The sequence below is a fragment of the Schistocerca americana genome, chromosome 1, assembly GCF_021461395.2.
Source record: "Schistocerca americana isolate TAMUIC-IGC-003095 chromosome 1, iqSchAmer2.1, whole genome shotgun sequence".
Classification (NCBI taxonomy): Eukaryota; Metazoa; Arthropoda; class Insecta; order Orthoptera; family Acrididae; genus Schistocerca; species Schistocerca americana.
Window position 1 is genome coordinate 592559053 of NC_060119.1, and position 17219 is coordinate 592576271.

The 17219-nt window shown below is 40.2% G+C and overlaps 1 protein-coding gene across 1 annotated transcript in view; it reads right to left on the reverse strand.

The window, feature by feature from the left end:
* Positions 1-17219, reverse strand: part of LOC124606789 (DNA-directed RNA polymerase III subunit RPC1) — a 230844-nt gene that overhangs the window by 147880 nt on the left and 65745 nt on the right. The window contains exons 6-10 of the mRNA XM_047138858.1: positions 15477-15654; positions 15163-15300; positions 14819-15016; positions 2962-3086; positions 2773-2884 (exon numbers count right to left, since the gene is read on the reverse strand). Coding sequence (XP_046994814.1) covers positions 2773-2884; positions 2962-3086; positions 14819-15016; positions 15163-15300; positions 15477-15654 — 751 coding nt within the window. The remainder of the gene's footprint in view (positions 1-2772; positions 2885-2961; positions 3087-14818; positions 15017-15162; positions 15301-15476; positions 15655-17219) is intronic.

Sequence of the window (17219 nt, forward strand, 5' to 3'; positions counted from 1 at the left end):
TTACAGTAATTGAATTATGTTCTTGAACAACAGTATGGTGCTAAACTCCACCGACCAATTTTGATGTAGCAGGACGTGTAGTTTGAAGGAAGTTTGTGTGCTAAGCAATCTCCTTTTCTCACGAAAAGCAGATTGCTGTTTGATCTTATTTACTTACAACAGTGGTCCCTTAGGTATGAAAAGCTACAAAAACTTGGGGTCAAAGCTATCCGCAATAGGGCCATGTAACTAACAGAGTTGTATTTTAAACCTTAAAGAACAATAACTTCCTCCAAATTGTGATACGTCACCAACTGGTGCAGAAGCTGATCATTCAAGGAGACAGCAACCAAAATTCAGGTACCAGTTATGACAAAAATCTCTCTCTTCAAACACACATATAAATATTCATATTATTATATATAAAAACAAAGATGAGGTGACTTACCGAACGAAAGCGCTGGCAGGTCGATAGACACACAAACAAACACAAACATACACACAAAATTCAAGCTTTCGCAACAAACTGTTGCCTCATCAGGAAAGAGGGAAGGAGAGGGGAAGACGAAAGGAAGTGTGTTTTAAGGGAGAGGGTAAGGAGTCATTCCAATCCCGGGAGCGGAAAGACTTACCTTAGGGGGAAAAAAGGACAGGTATGCACTTGCACACACGCACATATCCATCCATTATTATTATTATTATTATTATTATTATTAAAAGAAAGTTATTTTATAAGCTGATTAATGTATTCCTACATAAAGAATCTGAGCACTTGCTGATGCACACCTTCAAATCATTGTCTACAGCCTAGCTTCCCACAGCAAAGACATCTCTTAACAATCCCAACCCCTTTACCCTCTGAATCCCAACTTAACACTGTTGATGTCACCTCCCAACACACCAACATCCCTCATGGCTTGGTTCAACCCAACTAGTACACCACCTTCCCAGACACTGATCTCCTCCTCTCCAATGGTTCCATATAAAACTCAGTCCATATGAAGCTCACTAACCAACAACAGCACCCGCGTGTTGAAAGCTCCGTCCCTTCCAAAGTAAAAAGTCCTTTCTGTATAGCCTGAACACCTGTGGAGAGCACATTTGTAGCAACAACGAGTTGCTTGCCCAATATGCTGAAAATCTTACTAAGTAGTCTAACAATGACAGTAATCAATTACTGATAATATACAGTAAATGAATAGATAAAAAATCTACTCCCCAAGTGGTGGCAGGGAACCATACACACAAAAGGATTTAACTTTTACAAGCTGTTGGAGCCAGCGGCTCCTTCTTCTGGCAGAAGAGTAGAAGGGGAAGGAAGAGGGGTGAAGGAAAAGGACTGGAGAGATTTAGGGAAAGGGGCATAGTTCAGAAAAATCACCCAGAACCCCGGGTCGGGGGAGACTTACCGGTTGGGATGAGAAGGAAAGACTGAATCTGTCTTCTAGATTTTTTATCTATCCTTTTACTAAGTAGTCTGTAGTTTCATTAAGACATATGATCTTACATATAACTCAGCAAAATGTTCAGAATGTGTCATACCATTATACATTTAATAAACTGGAATGACACAAGATGCCAAAATCATGAAAAGTATAAGGTAGGGCCACTCACTGTCGCCATTAACATTTAATCTGTATATTGAAAAGGTAATGAAGGAAATAAAGAAAATCTTGAAGTGGGAGTTGTTTGTCACTGGCAAAAAGCCAGCATGATATGGCTGACTGATGACACAGAAATGGTTGCTAAAACTGTAATAAACAAGAATTGAGCTGGGTGCTTAATGAAACATAACTTGTGTTGGTTGGTGTCTAAAATATGTACAAAAAAAACATAACATCATAAGGTGCAGAGCATGTGGACACGATAGATAGTAAAGTGGTAGAACTGATAAAGAAAGAAGATTCAAAAAGAGACATTATAGTAAGTGTTGTACATAGCAAAAGAGCTTTTGTATATTTGAAGCAAAACATAATTTTTTTTGCAAATAAATTTTTATTATGTTTACCGGTTTACTGGTATAGGTAATAAAAAGTTTATTTGCAACAGATGACTGAAATTTATTTTAAAAAAATAATACTACAGTTGCTGAAAATTACATCCGTGAATAAAATAAAAAATATAAACTGTAAACCCAGAAGAGATTCATGAATGTTATTTTTGGAATTCAGCTCTGTATTCATGCAAAACATGGGCAACGAGGAAGACAGAAATGAAACAATTCGAAGCCGTTGCAGTATGGTGTTACAGGAGACTGTTTCAGCTCAGTTGGAAAAAGAATGAAGACATCCTACAATGAGTAACAAGAAGAAAAGTCTAGTAAAAACACAATGAACTGAAGAGAGAGACTGGATGGGCACACATCGCACCACGAGTCACTGCTGAGAATTGTAGCTTAAGGGTTGGTGGAAGTAGAAAATCACAGGGGCAGGCATAAATATGAACATAAACAGATTGTTGATGATGCAGGATGCTCAGTATTTATACTGAAATGAAGAGGATAGCCAGCACATAGTAGATCTGGGCTACTGCATCAAACCCATTCTGGGCTCACGTCCGGAACAAGAAGAAGTAAATAGTTACTGTTTCAGCTAGTGCTCCTGTGATGCGTAAAACCAATTAACAGAACTATCTAACTGTATATAATACAAGTAAATTAGGGTAGAAGTAGTTCATAGCATGTGTAACCTTTAATGTGACATTGCGTATTTTCAAATTTAATTTTGCTTTTAATACTTTCTACTCCTTTTTGTTTACTTTTCCCTCTTTGAAACTATTCTAATGTATACCAACCCCCATAAGAATCAAGGCCTCAGCACGAGCCTCTTCTGTCTGCGGCAAATGGAGATTCATTTCATCACCATCAAAATCAGCATTGTATGGTGTACAGACACATTCATTAAACCTGTAAAAAACAAAGTTAGTAATTTTTCTTAAAGGAGCTGAACAAGTACTTGCACTTCTTAAAAAAAGAAAACACACCTGAATGTCCTGTGTTCAAGAACTTTGGCTCTGTGTGACATGATACTTAATTTGTGAAGACTAGGTTGCCGATTAAAGAGTACAATGTCTCCATCAACAAGATGCCGCTCCACTATATCACCAGGCTGTAACAAAAGAGAATACTACTGCAGCGTCTCACATGTATATGTGTATCAGGACTATTTTACTCATCTAGCTTAAAAGACACATATATACAGAAGACACATAAGATATTGAAATGATGAGTATTAGAAAATCATAACTAAACTGCTTCAAAGTCAAGAGTACTAAAATCAGAAGTGGTCAGGAACTGGGAAAGAGGGGGAGGTTATTGTGTGGCGGACAGACTGCACAGGAAACATGAAGCATGCATAATGAAGATGGAAAGGAAGGAGAGGGGAAGGAGAGCACAAATGGAAGTACCACAGACTTCTATCAATCCTGTCACATACTCACAATAAGTAACCTATTACAAAACATCTACAAACAATTATCTGTAGAACAAGGAACACTATTAACATGCTAATCATAGGTTCACAGGGGAATGCAAGTGGTTTGATGTTAGTTTTAGAAAACCTCCAACCATTCAAAGTATCTCAGTAAAAGCTAATGTTCCACCAACTTTTCTCCTCCAGTTTAGTCCAATGCTCAATAACTGGCACTAAAGGTACACTTGTTATATTTACATCATTATAAATACCAGAATGAGATTTTCACTCTCCAGCGGAGTGTGCGCTGATATGAAACTTCCTGGCAGATTAAAACTGTGTGCCCGACCGAGACTTGAACTCGGGACCTGTGCCTTTCGCGGACAAGTGCTCTACCATCTGAGCTACCGAAGCACGACTCACGCCTGGTACTCACAGCTTTACATTCTGCTGTGAGTACCGGGCGTGAGTCGTGCTTCGGTAGCTCAGATGGTAGAACACTTGCCCGCGAAAGGCAAAGGTCCCGAGTTCGAGTCTCGGTCGGGCACACAGTTTTAATCTGCCAGGAAGTTTCATTATAAATACCAATTTCATCAAAACCAGATAAAGCAAATGCAGGGTGCATTCTATGCACAGAAGGAGAGGGGGGGAGGGAAGGGGACAGGGGGGGGGGGGGAGAGAGAGAGAGAGAGAGAGAGAGAGAGAGAGAGAACTTTGCAGCTTTACAGTGTATAATATTTCTATATTTCTTTGTCCAAGACTAGATATGCTACCCACTCTCTTCCTGGGGATAAAGGTAGAAGGCCACTCTCTTTCCTTCAAGCCTCGTTTGAAAAATCTATATGTACATGGGCAAAAAAAAGAACCACATCCACACTACCAAGAAAATCACTATTAAATGTTCAACATGCACTTAATAGTGCTTACAACAGCTGCAGTATAAAACTACTATTAACTTCTGTATCACAAGCCACAGCATGCTTCCAGCTGCAATTGTGCACAACCCCACCACCTGCCTTCTTACACACACCTCTGCAAACAAGGGGACGCTAGCAACTGTGGGTCTCAGATTCAATATTAGCTTCAAATTCCTTTTCATCTATTTAGAAAAATGAACACAGAAGTTACCTACAGAATGGGGTAATCAGGGGGGTTGGAGAGGGGGGAAGCTATTGTGTGGATACATTGTATTTGCCCAATTTTTCAAAAGTATTGCTCTAATATATGAACTGTAACAAAATTCACACTTTTCCTTTCATTAATGGTAAACACTGATTTTATTTTGCCGTTGCACATTATTATTCTATAAAGTTCATTTTCACCTTATACGTTGTGTTCTTTACAAGAATTCAGACAAAACTTGGCATGAAAGAACACTGTGCATTCAGGTCAAACTTGCTTTAAAAAAATTACAAACACTTACAAAACAGATACACAAAATTAAACATAGTGAGAATTTTTCTACCATACTACATATGGTGGGAATTTAAGGAGATGAGATCTGGATAATCTGACAGAACCAGAGGTTGTACAGAGTTTCAGGGAGAGCATTAGGGAACGATTGAGAGGAATTGGGGAAAGAAATACAGTAGAAGAAGAATGGGTAGCTTTGAGGGATGAAATAGTGAAGGCAGAAGAGGATCAAGTAGGTAAAAAGACAAGGGCTAGTAGAAATCCTTGGGTAACAGAAGATATACTGAATTTAACTGATGAAAGGAGAAAATATAAAAATGCAGTAAATGAAACGGGCAAAAAGGAATACAAACGGCTCAAAAATGAGATCAACAGGAAGTGCAAAATAAGAGACCTTTGGAGAAAAGAGAACCACTTGTATGAATATCAAGAGCTCAGATGGAAACCCAGTTCTAAGCAAAGAAGAGAAAGCAGAAAAGTGGAAGGAGTACATGGAGGGTCTGTACAAGGGTGATGTACAAGGTGCATTCAAGTTCTAAGGCCTCCGATTTTTTTTTCTCCGGACTGGAAAGAGATAGAAACATGCGCATTGTTTTAAAATGAGGCCGCGTTCATTGTCAATACGTCCCAGAGATGGCAGCACCGTACAGCAGATGGAATTTTACCGCCAGCGGCGTGAATGAGAACTGTTTTAAATACTTAAAATTTGCGTGGTGTGAAACCAACTGAAATTCATCGACAGTTGAAGGAGACATGTGGTGATGGAGTTATGGATGTGTCGAAAGTGCGTTCGTGGGTGTGACAGTTTAATGAAGGCAGAACATCGTGTGACAACAAACCGAAACAACCTCGAGCTCGCACAAGCCGGTCTCACGACATGATCGAGAAAGTGGAGAGAATTGTTGTGGGGGATCCCCGAATGACTGTTGAACAGATCGCCTCCAGAGTTGGCATTTCTGTGGGTTCTGCGCACACAATCCTGCTTGACGACCTAAAAATGCGAAAAGTGTCATCCAGGTGGGTGCCATGAATGCTAACGGATGACCACATGGCTGCCCGTGTGGCATGTTGCCAAGCAATGTTGACGCGCAACGACAGCATGAATGGGACTTTCTTTTCGTCGGTTGTGACAATGGATGAGACGTGGATGCCATTTTTCAATCCAGAAACAAAGCGCCAGTCAGCTCAATGGAAGCACACAGATTCACCGCCACCAAAAAAATTTCGGGTAACCGCCAGTGATGAAAAAATGGTGTCCATGTTCTGGGACAGCGAGGGCATAATCCTTACCCATTGCGCTCCAAAGGGCACTACGGTAACAGGTGCATCCTACGAAAATGTTTTGAAGAACAAATTCCTTCCTGCACTGCAACAAAAACGTCCGGGAAGGGCTGCACGTGTGCTGTTTCACCAAGACAACGCACCCGCACATCGAGCTAACATTACGCAACAGTTTCTTCGTGATAACAACTTTGAAGTGATTCCTCATGCTCCCTACTCACCTGACCTGGCTCCTAGTGACTTTTGGCTTTTTCCAACAATGAAAGACACTTTCCGTGGCCGCACATTCACCAGCCGTGCTGTTATTGCCTCAGCGATTTTCCAGTGGTCAAAACAGACTCCTAAAGAAGCCTTCGCCGCTGCCATGGAATCATGGCGTCAGCGTTGTGAAAAATGTGTATGTCTGCAGGGCGATTACGTCGAGAAGTAACGCCAGTTTCATCGATTTTGGGTGAGTAGTTAATCAGAAAAAAAAATCGGAGGCCTTAGAACTTGAATGCACCTTGTACTTGAGGACAATATTATGGAAAGGGAAAAGGATGTAGATGAAGACGAAATGGGAGATATAGATACTGTGTGAAGAGTTTGACAGAGCACTGAAAGACCTAAGAAGAAAAAAGGCCCTGGGAATAGACAACTTTCCATTAGAACTACTGATAGCCCTGACAAAGCTCAACCATCTGGTGAGCAAGGTGTATGAGACAGGCGAAATACCCTCAGACTTCAGGAAGAATATAATGATTCCAATCCCAAAGAAAGCAGGTGTTGACAGAGGTGAAAATTACCGAACTATCAGTTTCGTAAGTCACGGCTGCAAAATACTAATGCGAATTCTTCACAGACGAATGGAAAAACTGGTTGAAGCCGACCTCACGGAAGATCAGTTTGGATTCCATAGTAATGTTGGAATACGTGAGGCAATACTGACCCTATGACTTATCTTAGAAGATAGATTAAGGGAAGGCAAACCTATGTTTCTAGCATTTGTAGACTTGGGGAAAGTTTTTGACAATTTTGGCTGGAATACTCTCTTTCAAATTCTGAAGGTGGCAGGGGTAAAATACAGAGAGCGAAAGGCTATTTACAATTTGTACAGAAACCAGATGGCAGTTATAAGAGTCAAGGGGCATGAAAGGGAAGCAGTGGTTGGGAAGGGAGAGAGACAGGGTTGTAGCCATCCTCAATGTTATTCAATCTGTATATTGAGCAAGCAGTAAAGGAAACAAAAGAAAAATTTGGAGTAGGAATTAAAATTCATGGAGAAAAAATAAAAACTTTTATGTTTGCCGATGACATTGTAATTCTGTCAGAGACAGCATAGGACCTGGAAGGGCACCTGAACAGAATGGACATTGTCTTAAAAGGAGGATATAAGACGAATATCAACAAAAGCATAAACGAGGATAATGGAATGTAGTCGAATTAAATCAGGTGATGCTGAGGGTATTAGATTAGGAAATGAGACGCTTAAAGTAGTAAAGGAGTTTTGCTATTTAGGGAGCAAAGTAACTGATAATGGTCGAAGTAGAGAGGATATAAAATGTAGACTGGCAATGGCAAGGAAAGCATTTCTAAAGAAGAGAAATTTGTTAACAACAAATATAGATTTAAGTGTCAGGAAGTCGTTTCTGAAAGTATTTGTATGGAGTGTAGCCACGTATGGAATTGGAACATGGACGATAAATAGTTTAGACAAGAAGAGAATAGAAGCTTTCGAAATGTGGTGCTACAGAAGAATGCTGAAGATTAGATGGGTAGATCACATAACTAATGAGGAGGTATTGAATAGAATTAGGGAGAAGAGAAATTTGTGGCACACCTTGACTAGAAGAAGGGATCAGTTGGTAGGACATGTTCTGAGGCATCAAGGGATCACCGATTTAGTACTGGAGGGCAGCGTGGAGAGTAAAACTCGAAGAGGGAGACCAAGAGATGAATACACTAAGCAGGTTCAGAATGATGTAGGTTGCAGTAGGTACTGGGAGATGAAGAAGCTTGCACAGGATAGAGTAGCATGGAGAGCTGCATCAAACCAGTCTCTGGACTGAAGATCACAACAACAACTTCGTAGGACCACGTCCACAACACAACAACATATGAAAATTAGGTCTGACTGATGTTATTGAAAACTGGCGTTTCAATTATGAAATTTTACATAAACCACATGCAAAATATGTCATTAAAATTTGGCGCAGACAGCCGGTTATAAATCTGCATTTGGATTCTTAGTGAGTCAGTCCTGTCATGCAATATTTCATTTATTAAGTTATCTGGAAACCAAATTACACTCATGCTCATAAATTAAGGATAATGCTGAACATGGTGAAACAATGCTCTGGTGTGCAGTTTACGGGTTTAAATCACCTCAAGGTATGACCATGCAGTGCATCTGACCTGCCGTCGTCGCACGGTGGCGCTGGCAGCAGTCCACACACGCAGAGGTGTGTTGGTGCATGTCAGAGTACGGTGCAGCGAGTAAGTGTGCAGACATTTTCAGATGTGCTAATGGTGACTGTGTGTTGAAAATAGCTCAAAGAACACATATTGATGACGTTATGAGGGGTAGAATACTAGGGCGACTGTAGGCTGGTCAAATACAGCAGGTTGTGGAACGGGCCCTCTGTGTGCCACAAAGTGTGATCTCAAGATTATGGCAACGATTCCAGCAAACAGGAAACGTGTCCAGACGCTACAGTACGGGACGTCCACAGTGTACAACACCACAAGAAGACTGGTATCTCACCATCAGTAACTGCAGACGGTCACAGAGTACTGCAGGTAGCCTTGCTGAGGACATTACCGCAGCCACTGGAACAGTTGTCTCCAGACACACAGTCTACAGACAACTGAACAGACATGGTTTATTCGCCTGGAGACCTGCAAGGTGCATTCCACTGACCCCTGGTCACAGAAGAGCCTGTAAAGCCTGGTGTCAAGAACATAGTACATGGTCATTGGAACTGTGGTCCCAGGTTATGTTCACAGACGAGTCCAGGTATAGTCTGAACAGTGATTCTCGCCGGGTTTTCATCTGGTGTGAACCAGGAACCAGATATCAACCCCTTAATGTCCTTGAAAGGGACCTGTATGGAGGTCATGGTTTGATGCTGTGGGGTGGGATTATGATTGGTGCACGTACACTCCTGGATGGCTTTGGCAGAGGAACTGTAATAGGTCAGGTGTATCGGGGTGTCATTTTGCACCAGTATGTCCACCTTTTCAGGGGTGCAGTGAGTCCCACCTTCCTCCTGATGGATGGTAATGCATGGCTCCACTGAGCTGCCACTGTGGAGGAGTACCTTGAAACAGAAGATATCAGGTGAATGGAGTGGCCTGCCTGTTCTACAGATCTAAACCCCAACGAGCACATCTGGGATGCTCTCGGTCAACGTATCGCTGCACGTCTTCAAACCCCTAGGACACTTCATGAGCTCAGACAGGTACTGGTGGAAGAATGAGAGGCTATACCCCAGCAACTGCTCGAACACCTGATCCAGAATATGCCAACACGTTGTGCGGCCTGTGTACATGTGCATGGTGGTCATATCCCATACTGATGTCGGGGTACATGCACAGTACAGTGGCATTTTGCAGCACATGAGTTTCAGGACGGTTTTCTCAACTTATCACCAATACCATGGAGTTACAATCTGTGTCGTGCGTGTTCCCTATGTGCCTATGCTATTAGTGCCAGTTTTGTGTAGTGCCACGTTGTGTGGCACCTATGAGCATGAGTGTATGTGTTACATAACTGGCAAACAGTTATAGTAATGGTTTGTGCACCTTTCACAGTTCTAGATGAGTGACTATTTGTCAATATAGTTATTTTGTAGTCAATAACGTGCATTTAGCCACTCCACAAATCTGCTGTCAAAAAGAAATTGTTTTTCTGAATTTAAGGCATCAGAACATAGCTCAAATATGGCTGATAAAGTTAAGAGGTTAGCTTTCCTTGTTGCTGTTGTTGTTGTTGTTGTCAGTCCAGGGACTGGTTTGATGCAGCTCTCCATGCTACTCTATCCTGTGCAAGCTCCTTCATCTCCCAGTACCTACTGCAACCTACATCATTCTGAATCTGCTTAGTGTATTCATCTCTTGGTCTCCCTCTATGATTTTTACCCTCCACGCTGCCCTCTAATACTAAATTGGTGACCCCTTGATGCCTCAGAACACATCCTACCAACCGGTCCCTTCTTCTAGTCAAGTTGGGCCACAAATTTCTCTTCTCCCCAATTCTATACAGTATCTCCTCATTAGTTATGTGATCTACCCATCTAATCTTCAGCTTTCTTCTGTAGCACCACATTTCAAAAGTTTCTATTCTCTTCTTGTCTAAACTATTTATCGTTCACATTTCACTTCCATACATGGCTACACTCCATACAAATACTTTCAGGAACGACCTCCTGACACTTAAATCTATACTCGATGTTAACAAATTTCTCTTCTTTAGAAATGCTTTCCTTGCCATTGCCAGTCTACATTTTATATCCTCTCTACTTCAACCATCATCAGTTATTTTGCTCCCCAAATAGCAAAACTCATCTACTACTTTAAGAGTCTCATTTCCTAATCTAATTCTCTCAGCATCACCCAACCGAATTCGATTACATTCCATTATCCTCATTTTTGCTTTTGTTGATATTCATCTTATACCCTCCTTTCAAGACGATGTCCATTCCGTTCAACTGTTCCTCCAGGTTCCTTGGTGTCTCTGACAGAATTAAAAAGTCATCACAAACCTCAAACTTTTTATTTCTTCTCCATGGATTTCAATTCCTACTCCAAATTTTTATTTTGTTTCCTTTACTGCTTGCTCAATATACAGATTGAATAACATCGGGGAGAGGCTACAACCCCGTCTCACTCCCTTCCTAACCACTGTTTCCCTTTCATGCCTTTCAACTCTTTTAACTGCCATCTGGTTTCTGTACAAATTGCAAATAGACTTTTGTTCCCTGTAGTTGAGCCCTGCCACCTTCAGAATTTGAATGACAGTATTCCAGTCAACATCGTCAAAAGCTTTCTCTAAGTCTACAAATGCTACGATCGTCGGTTTGCCTTTGCTTAATCTAGCTTCTAAGATAAGTCATAGCGTCAGTATTGCCTCACATGTTCCAACATTTCTATGGAATTCATGCTTATCTTCCCCGAGGTCGGCTTCTACCAGTTTTTCCATACGTCTGTGAAGAATTAGTGTTAGTATTTAGCAGCCATGACTTATTAAACTGATAGTTTGGTAATTTTCACACCTGCTTTCTTTGGGATTGGAATTATTATATTCTACTTGAAGTCTGAAGGTATTTTGCCTGTCTCTTAATCTTGCTCACCAGATGGAATGTTTTTCCATGGCTTGCTCTCGCAAGGCTATCAGTAGTTCCAATAGAATGTTGACTACTCCCGGACCCTTGTTTCGACTCAGGTCTTTCCGTGCTCTGTCAAAGTCTTCACGCAGTATCTTATCTCCCATTTCATCTTCATCTACATCCTCTTCCATTTCCATAATATTGTCCTCAAGTACATTGCTTTTGTATAGACCCTCTATATACTCCTTCCACGTTTCTGCTTACCTTTCTTTGCTTAGAACTGAGTTTCCATCTGAGCTCTTGATATTCATACAAGTGGTTCTCTTTTCTCCAAAGGTCTCTCTAATTTTCCAGTAGGCAGTATCTATCTTAGCCCTAGTGATATATGCCTTTACATTTGTCCTCTAGACATCCCGGCTTAGACATTTTGCACTTCCTGTCAATCTCATTTTCGAGACGTTTGTATTCCTTTTCGTCTGCTTCATTTAAGGCATTTTTATATTTTCTTCTTTCATAAATTAAATTCAGTATCTCTTATATCCTCCTTTCAAGACCTAAGGATTTCTGTTGGCACACATCATCTTACCTAGCTGATCCTCCTCTGCCATCACTATTACATCTCTCAAAGCTACCCATTATTCTTCTATTGTATTTCTTTCCCCTGTTCTTGTCAATCGTTCCCTAATGCTCTCTCTGAAACCCTCTACAACCTCTGGTTCTTTCAGTTTATCCAGATCCCATCTCCTTAAATTCCTAACTTTTTGCAGTTTCTTTAGTTTTAATCTTCAGTTCATAACAAATAGATTGTGGTCAGTGTCCACATCTGCCCCTGGACATGTCTTGCAATTTAAAACTTGGTTTAAATCTCTGTGTTACCTTTATATAATCTATTTGAAACCTTCCAGTGCCTCCAGGCCTCTTCCATGTATACAGCCTTCTTTCATGGTTCTTGAACCAAGTGTTAGCTATGATTAAGTTATGCTCTGTGCAAAATTCTACCAGGCAGCTTCCTCTTTCATTCCTTACCCCCATTCCATATTCACCTACCACTTTTCCTTCTCTTCCTCTCCCTACAATCGAATCCCAGTCACCCATGACTATTAAATTTTGTCTCCCTTCACTATCTGAATAATTTCTTTTATCTCATTATACATTTCATCAATCTCTTCGTTGTTTGCAGAGCTAGTTGGCATATAAACTTGTACTACTGTGGTAGGTGTGGGCTTCATGTCTAACTTGGTTTTCCTTACTTAAAAATATTATAAAATATCCTTGAATGACATCTAGTGTGCTACAACTTCCTGAGAAATTCAAAGGCCAAATTTCCCCTTAGGTTCCACAAAAGGCTACAATACTAATGTTAAACATTTTCAAATGATGGAATATTAGGCAGAGAATGAATGAATGGGTACTCCTCTTTAATGGAATATCGTAATCTGAATTAACATGATATACTTTCTTTGGTCAGTATTAATAACACGGCTAAGTTCAAAGCAAATATTTGGCAGTTTCCATGGTTTACTTAAATCACATAATATCCTTGTGGGAAGCTCATATATCACAGACTTCAATGAGTCTTGAATCTGTTTTAGAGAGACTTGTTCTGAGTATCTAGATAATACCTGGCTTGCAATGGTCCCTAGTTTCCGAGAAAATCAATACTGAAATTTTATGCATACTTCCTACACACCAGCAATGTTAGTTGTGTCAAGTAAGCGAACATAGCAAAGAAGCTAAATTTTACTGCCATCATGCAGGCGGTACAGGTTCAAATCCCAACAGTGTGCACACAGAGTTTTCAGAAGCTATTCTGAGGTACACCGTTCATTCAAACTCAGAAAGAGTGTTCTTTCTACAATCAACTTTGATGTGAACCATGCATATTTGATCATTCCTGTGAAAGCATGTGCACTAAACTGATGCAGAATTAAAGTATGTATTTTTATGGAATCTTCCCGAGAAGCAATTTTGTATTAATGTTTAGTAATTCAGAAGCATCTGAATGTTTTTTGTGAAAATTTTAGTCTGACTGTAGAAGTAAACATCACAAGATTGGCAAAGTCGAGTACATTTGGGCAGGATGATTTATTATGGTGCTTGTCTTTCACCTAATAGGATTTGATCATAAAATATCTTATCAGTCTGCCCTCCCCATGAATTCATAACATAAATAAATTTTTGCTATCCCATATATGGAAACAGATACTCAGGACATGTCCCTCTACAACATATCTAAGATGCATTGAGATCCGTGATTACTGGGTCTGATGGTCCCCTTGTCAGTTCAGGACATGGAGTCAACATATTCAGTGCTATGTTTGAAATTCTTCGCCCAGGTCAATAAAGCAGTAAAATGAAAATAGTCATCATTCAATACTTGCAGTAACTTCGTCAACTGAAGGAATAACTATTTACTAAGCAAATGAACATTTCTGAAACACATGCACATGCACGTGCATGCGTGTGCCACGCGCGCGCCACACACACACACACACACACACACATAGTCCGTATAAGAACATATTTTTGTGGCATAATGCTTCACAAGATGTGCATGGCCTCAATAAGTTCTTCAATATTCTCAATTACAGTTTCCTTCAAGATCTGTAAAAATAGTTTCATACAAATAAGCTCACTGAAGATAATTGATTTTCAGGCATTTCATAGATTCAGTAGCATATCTGTTCAAATTAATAACATTGATGGTTGAACATACACAAAGGTATAGTTAGCCTGAAACATACAAGTCATATTTTCTTACCGGAGTTAAACACAGGATACAATCTGTCTGGACATTATATCAGCAGCACCAACTGTACAATGAATTGTCCTTTGTTTACAAAAAGATAAATTAATTACATACTGCAATGATGCAAAATTTCATGTGTTGACTTTTGAAATACAAGATAAATATTTACAATAACAGAATTCTGATTATTTTCTGACAAATATATATTGTACCTAACAGAAAAGAGCTTCATCCAAATAATTATTGAAATTTGTACACAATTCTGAAAATTCTGAATTTGACACCTTCACCACATGCCCACCAGCCTAGCATATCAGCCACCTATATTTATTAGGACTTTATGCAACAAAGAAAACTCAATTTTCTCAAAAACTAAGGAGTGTTTAGCTTTTTTTTTAAAAAAAAAGGAGGGGAGGAAAAACGATATCAAGCCCTCCTCCCTTCACCTCTACCAATGATAAACATCTACGTCAAATTTCACCCACACAAGTAACTCTCAACTGCTGGCCACCCTTTGGAAGAATTATTTATTTAAAAGATATTCTCACAGGGTGAAAACTCAATTGTTCAATTACCATCTGCTCCTTTGCTACAGTATTGCACTGATGCACCATATCAGTAATACCACTGAGGAAAAAAAAAAAAAAAGAAAGAAAGAAAGAAAAAGAAAGAATACTTACCCTAAGTTCCTGAGCAATTTTCTGACGGTTCCCAAATCTTAAGAATTTCTTAAATTTCAGGTTCTTTTGTTCAACAAAATTTGCACCTGGATGCTTGTCAGGTCCATTTATTACCATCTGTTTCATCAGTTTGAGATTGGCACTAGTTACTCTTTCTGGATATGTGAGAATTTTTGCAACATGGACAGGTACACCAACCTACAATAGAACGATATAATATAAATTATATGAATCATTAGCTCATGCACTTTATGCATCTAAATTTGTAGTATATATGTAATAACTATTCTTAATAGTGATGCAAAATAAAAAAAGTATGAATTAGCATTTATTAATGGGCATACCTGTTCAATGAGAAGATTTGGATCTGGAGAAATAACAGTTCTGCTGGAAAAGTCAACACGTTTACCTGACAGATTTCCTCTAAAACGGCCCTGTTTTCCTTTCAGTCTTTGCACAAGTCCTCTACTTGATTTTTTGGGCTGTTTTCATACAAAAACGAGAAAATAAAACACAATTTTTCTCACATAAATCTTAGCAATGGAATAAGCCTACCACATACAAAACAGAAAACACAACAAATTGAAACTCACCACATACAAAACAGAAAACACAACAAATTGAAACTCACAAAATTATCTCCTGACTCTTTTTTTACCTGCATATTCAGTGGTATTCCTGAAGTTTCACTGTTGATGTAAAGTGCACAATGCAGCTGAAGAAAATCCCAATCTTCATTTATCATCTGAACTTTCGCACCAGTCTGACGATGCTTCGTAATAACGTCATTAATAAATATAATTTCTGAAAGCTTCATAGTCAGATCATCTTCATTCCTGAAACAACAATGGCAGTACATATTAACAGTCAAATATTGTATCATGCATGAAAATATACGTTCACCGTGTGTAATAAGGTCCAGGAACTATCTACATTTACCATCAGTTGTAGATAGGTTTGAGGAGTAAAAAGTAGTAGTATTTAGGGTGTAAAAGAAAGTGATCTGCACCCCGTTAGATCTCAATCCACAACAGTTCAGAAATGGAAAGTGTTTTTTTAATATTTATAGAAAGTATTCACCAGTTCGCATTTTACAAACAATTTTTCGCCTTTTTTCACACCAGATCTCCAGTTACTTTCTAGTTCACCTTTATCTCTCCCCATATATTTTTATTTTCATTTTCATTTCAGCCTAATGTTACACTTTCCACCTTCTAATACCATGTCACCCTCACAACACCCCCACAACGACCCCATTAAGTTTTATTTACATTCCCTCCGCAAACATGCCTTCGCCCTAGCCAGATTACGCTACCATATTTTATTTTCTCAGGCTTGTCTGACATTTGGCATTACCCCCAAAGGCCTCACACTTAAAGTTCCCATCTCTGGCTGCAACCCTTCTTTCCATCAGTCCCTATACCAGTTCCAAACTGAACAATCCATTGCCCTCACCCACCTAATCCTTCACCTACACATCAACTCAGCCAATGAACACACCCGTCAACTCCTATCCTTAATAAAAGTCCTCAATCTTTCCTCTCCCACATCCACACCGGCTGTTCAGAGCATCCTCTTACAGGCCAACCACAAATTAGAACAGCATGCCACCCTCCACCTCAAAAAACTATCCAATCTCCTGGTTTCCCACCTCCGGAAAGGCAACTCACTCACCCTTCACAACCTTTCCAGCAAACCTCAACTTCCTCTCATTGCACACAAACCCAGTCTCTCCCATCTACTCAATCTCCGACTTCCAGCTCCACTCCCTCCAAAACCTCAAAATTCCAATCAACACAATCTGGAACCACAACACCCTAATTCAGCAGTTAACCTTTCCTCCAAACCTCTCTCCCAATCCGAAACCTCAGTCCTATCCAAAGGCCTCACCTTCAGCCCCACTCCCAGATTCAACCAAACAGCCCTCGTCAAAGATTTACTGTCCTACACTCGTACTCTCTGCTGGAAGTATCACTTTGCCACGAAGAAAAATGATCCTAATCCTACTCCTAATGATCCAACTTCCCAAGACACTATCCAAATTGAACCCTGCCTGGAACAGTTCCGTCCTCCGTCACAGCGGGACCCACCTCCTCTTCGTCAAAATCACCCTCTCCAAACCTTCCAGGAATTTCTGACTTCCAGCCTTGCCTCTCAATCCTTCTTAAAAAACCTTAATCCTACTCCCAACATCACCACTGCTGAAGCCCAGGCTATCCATGATCAGAAGGCTGACCGATCCATCGTCATTCTTCCGGCGGACAGGGGTTCCACGACTGTGGTACTTGATCGTCGGGAGTATGTGGCTGAGGGACTGCGTCAGCTTTCAGACAACACCACATACAAAGTTTGCCAAGGTAATCCCATTCCTGATGTCCAGGCGGAGCTTCAGGGAATCCTC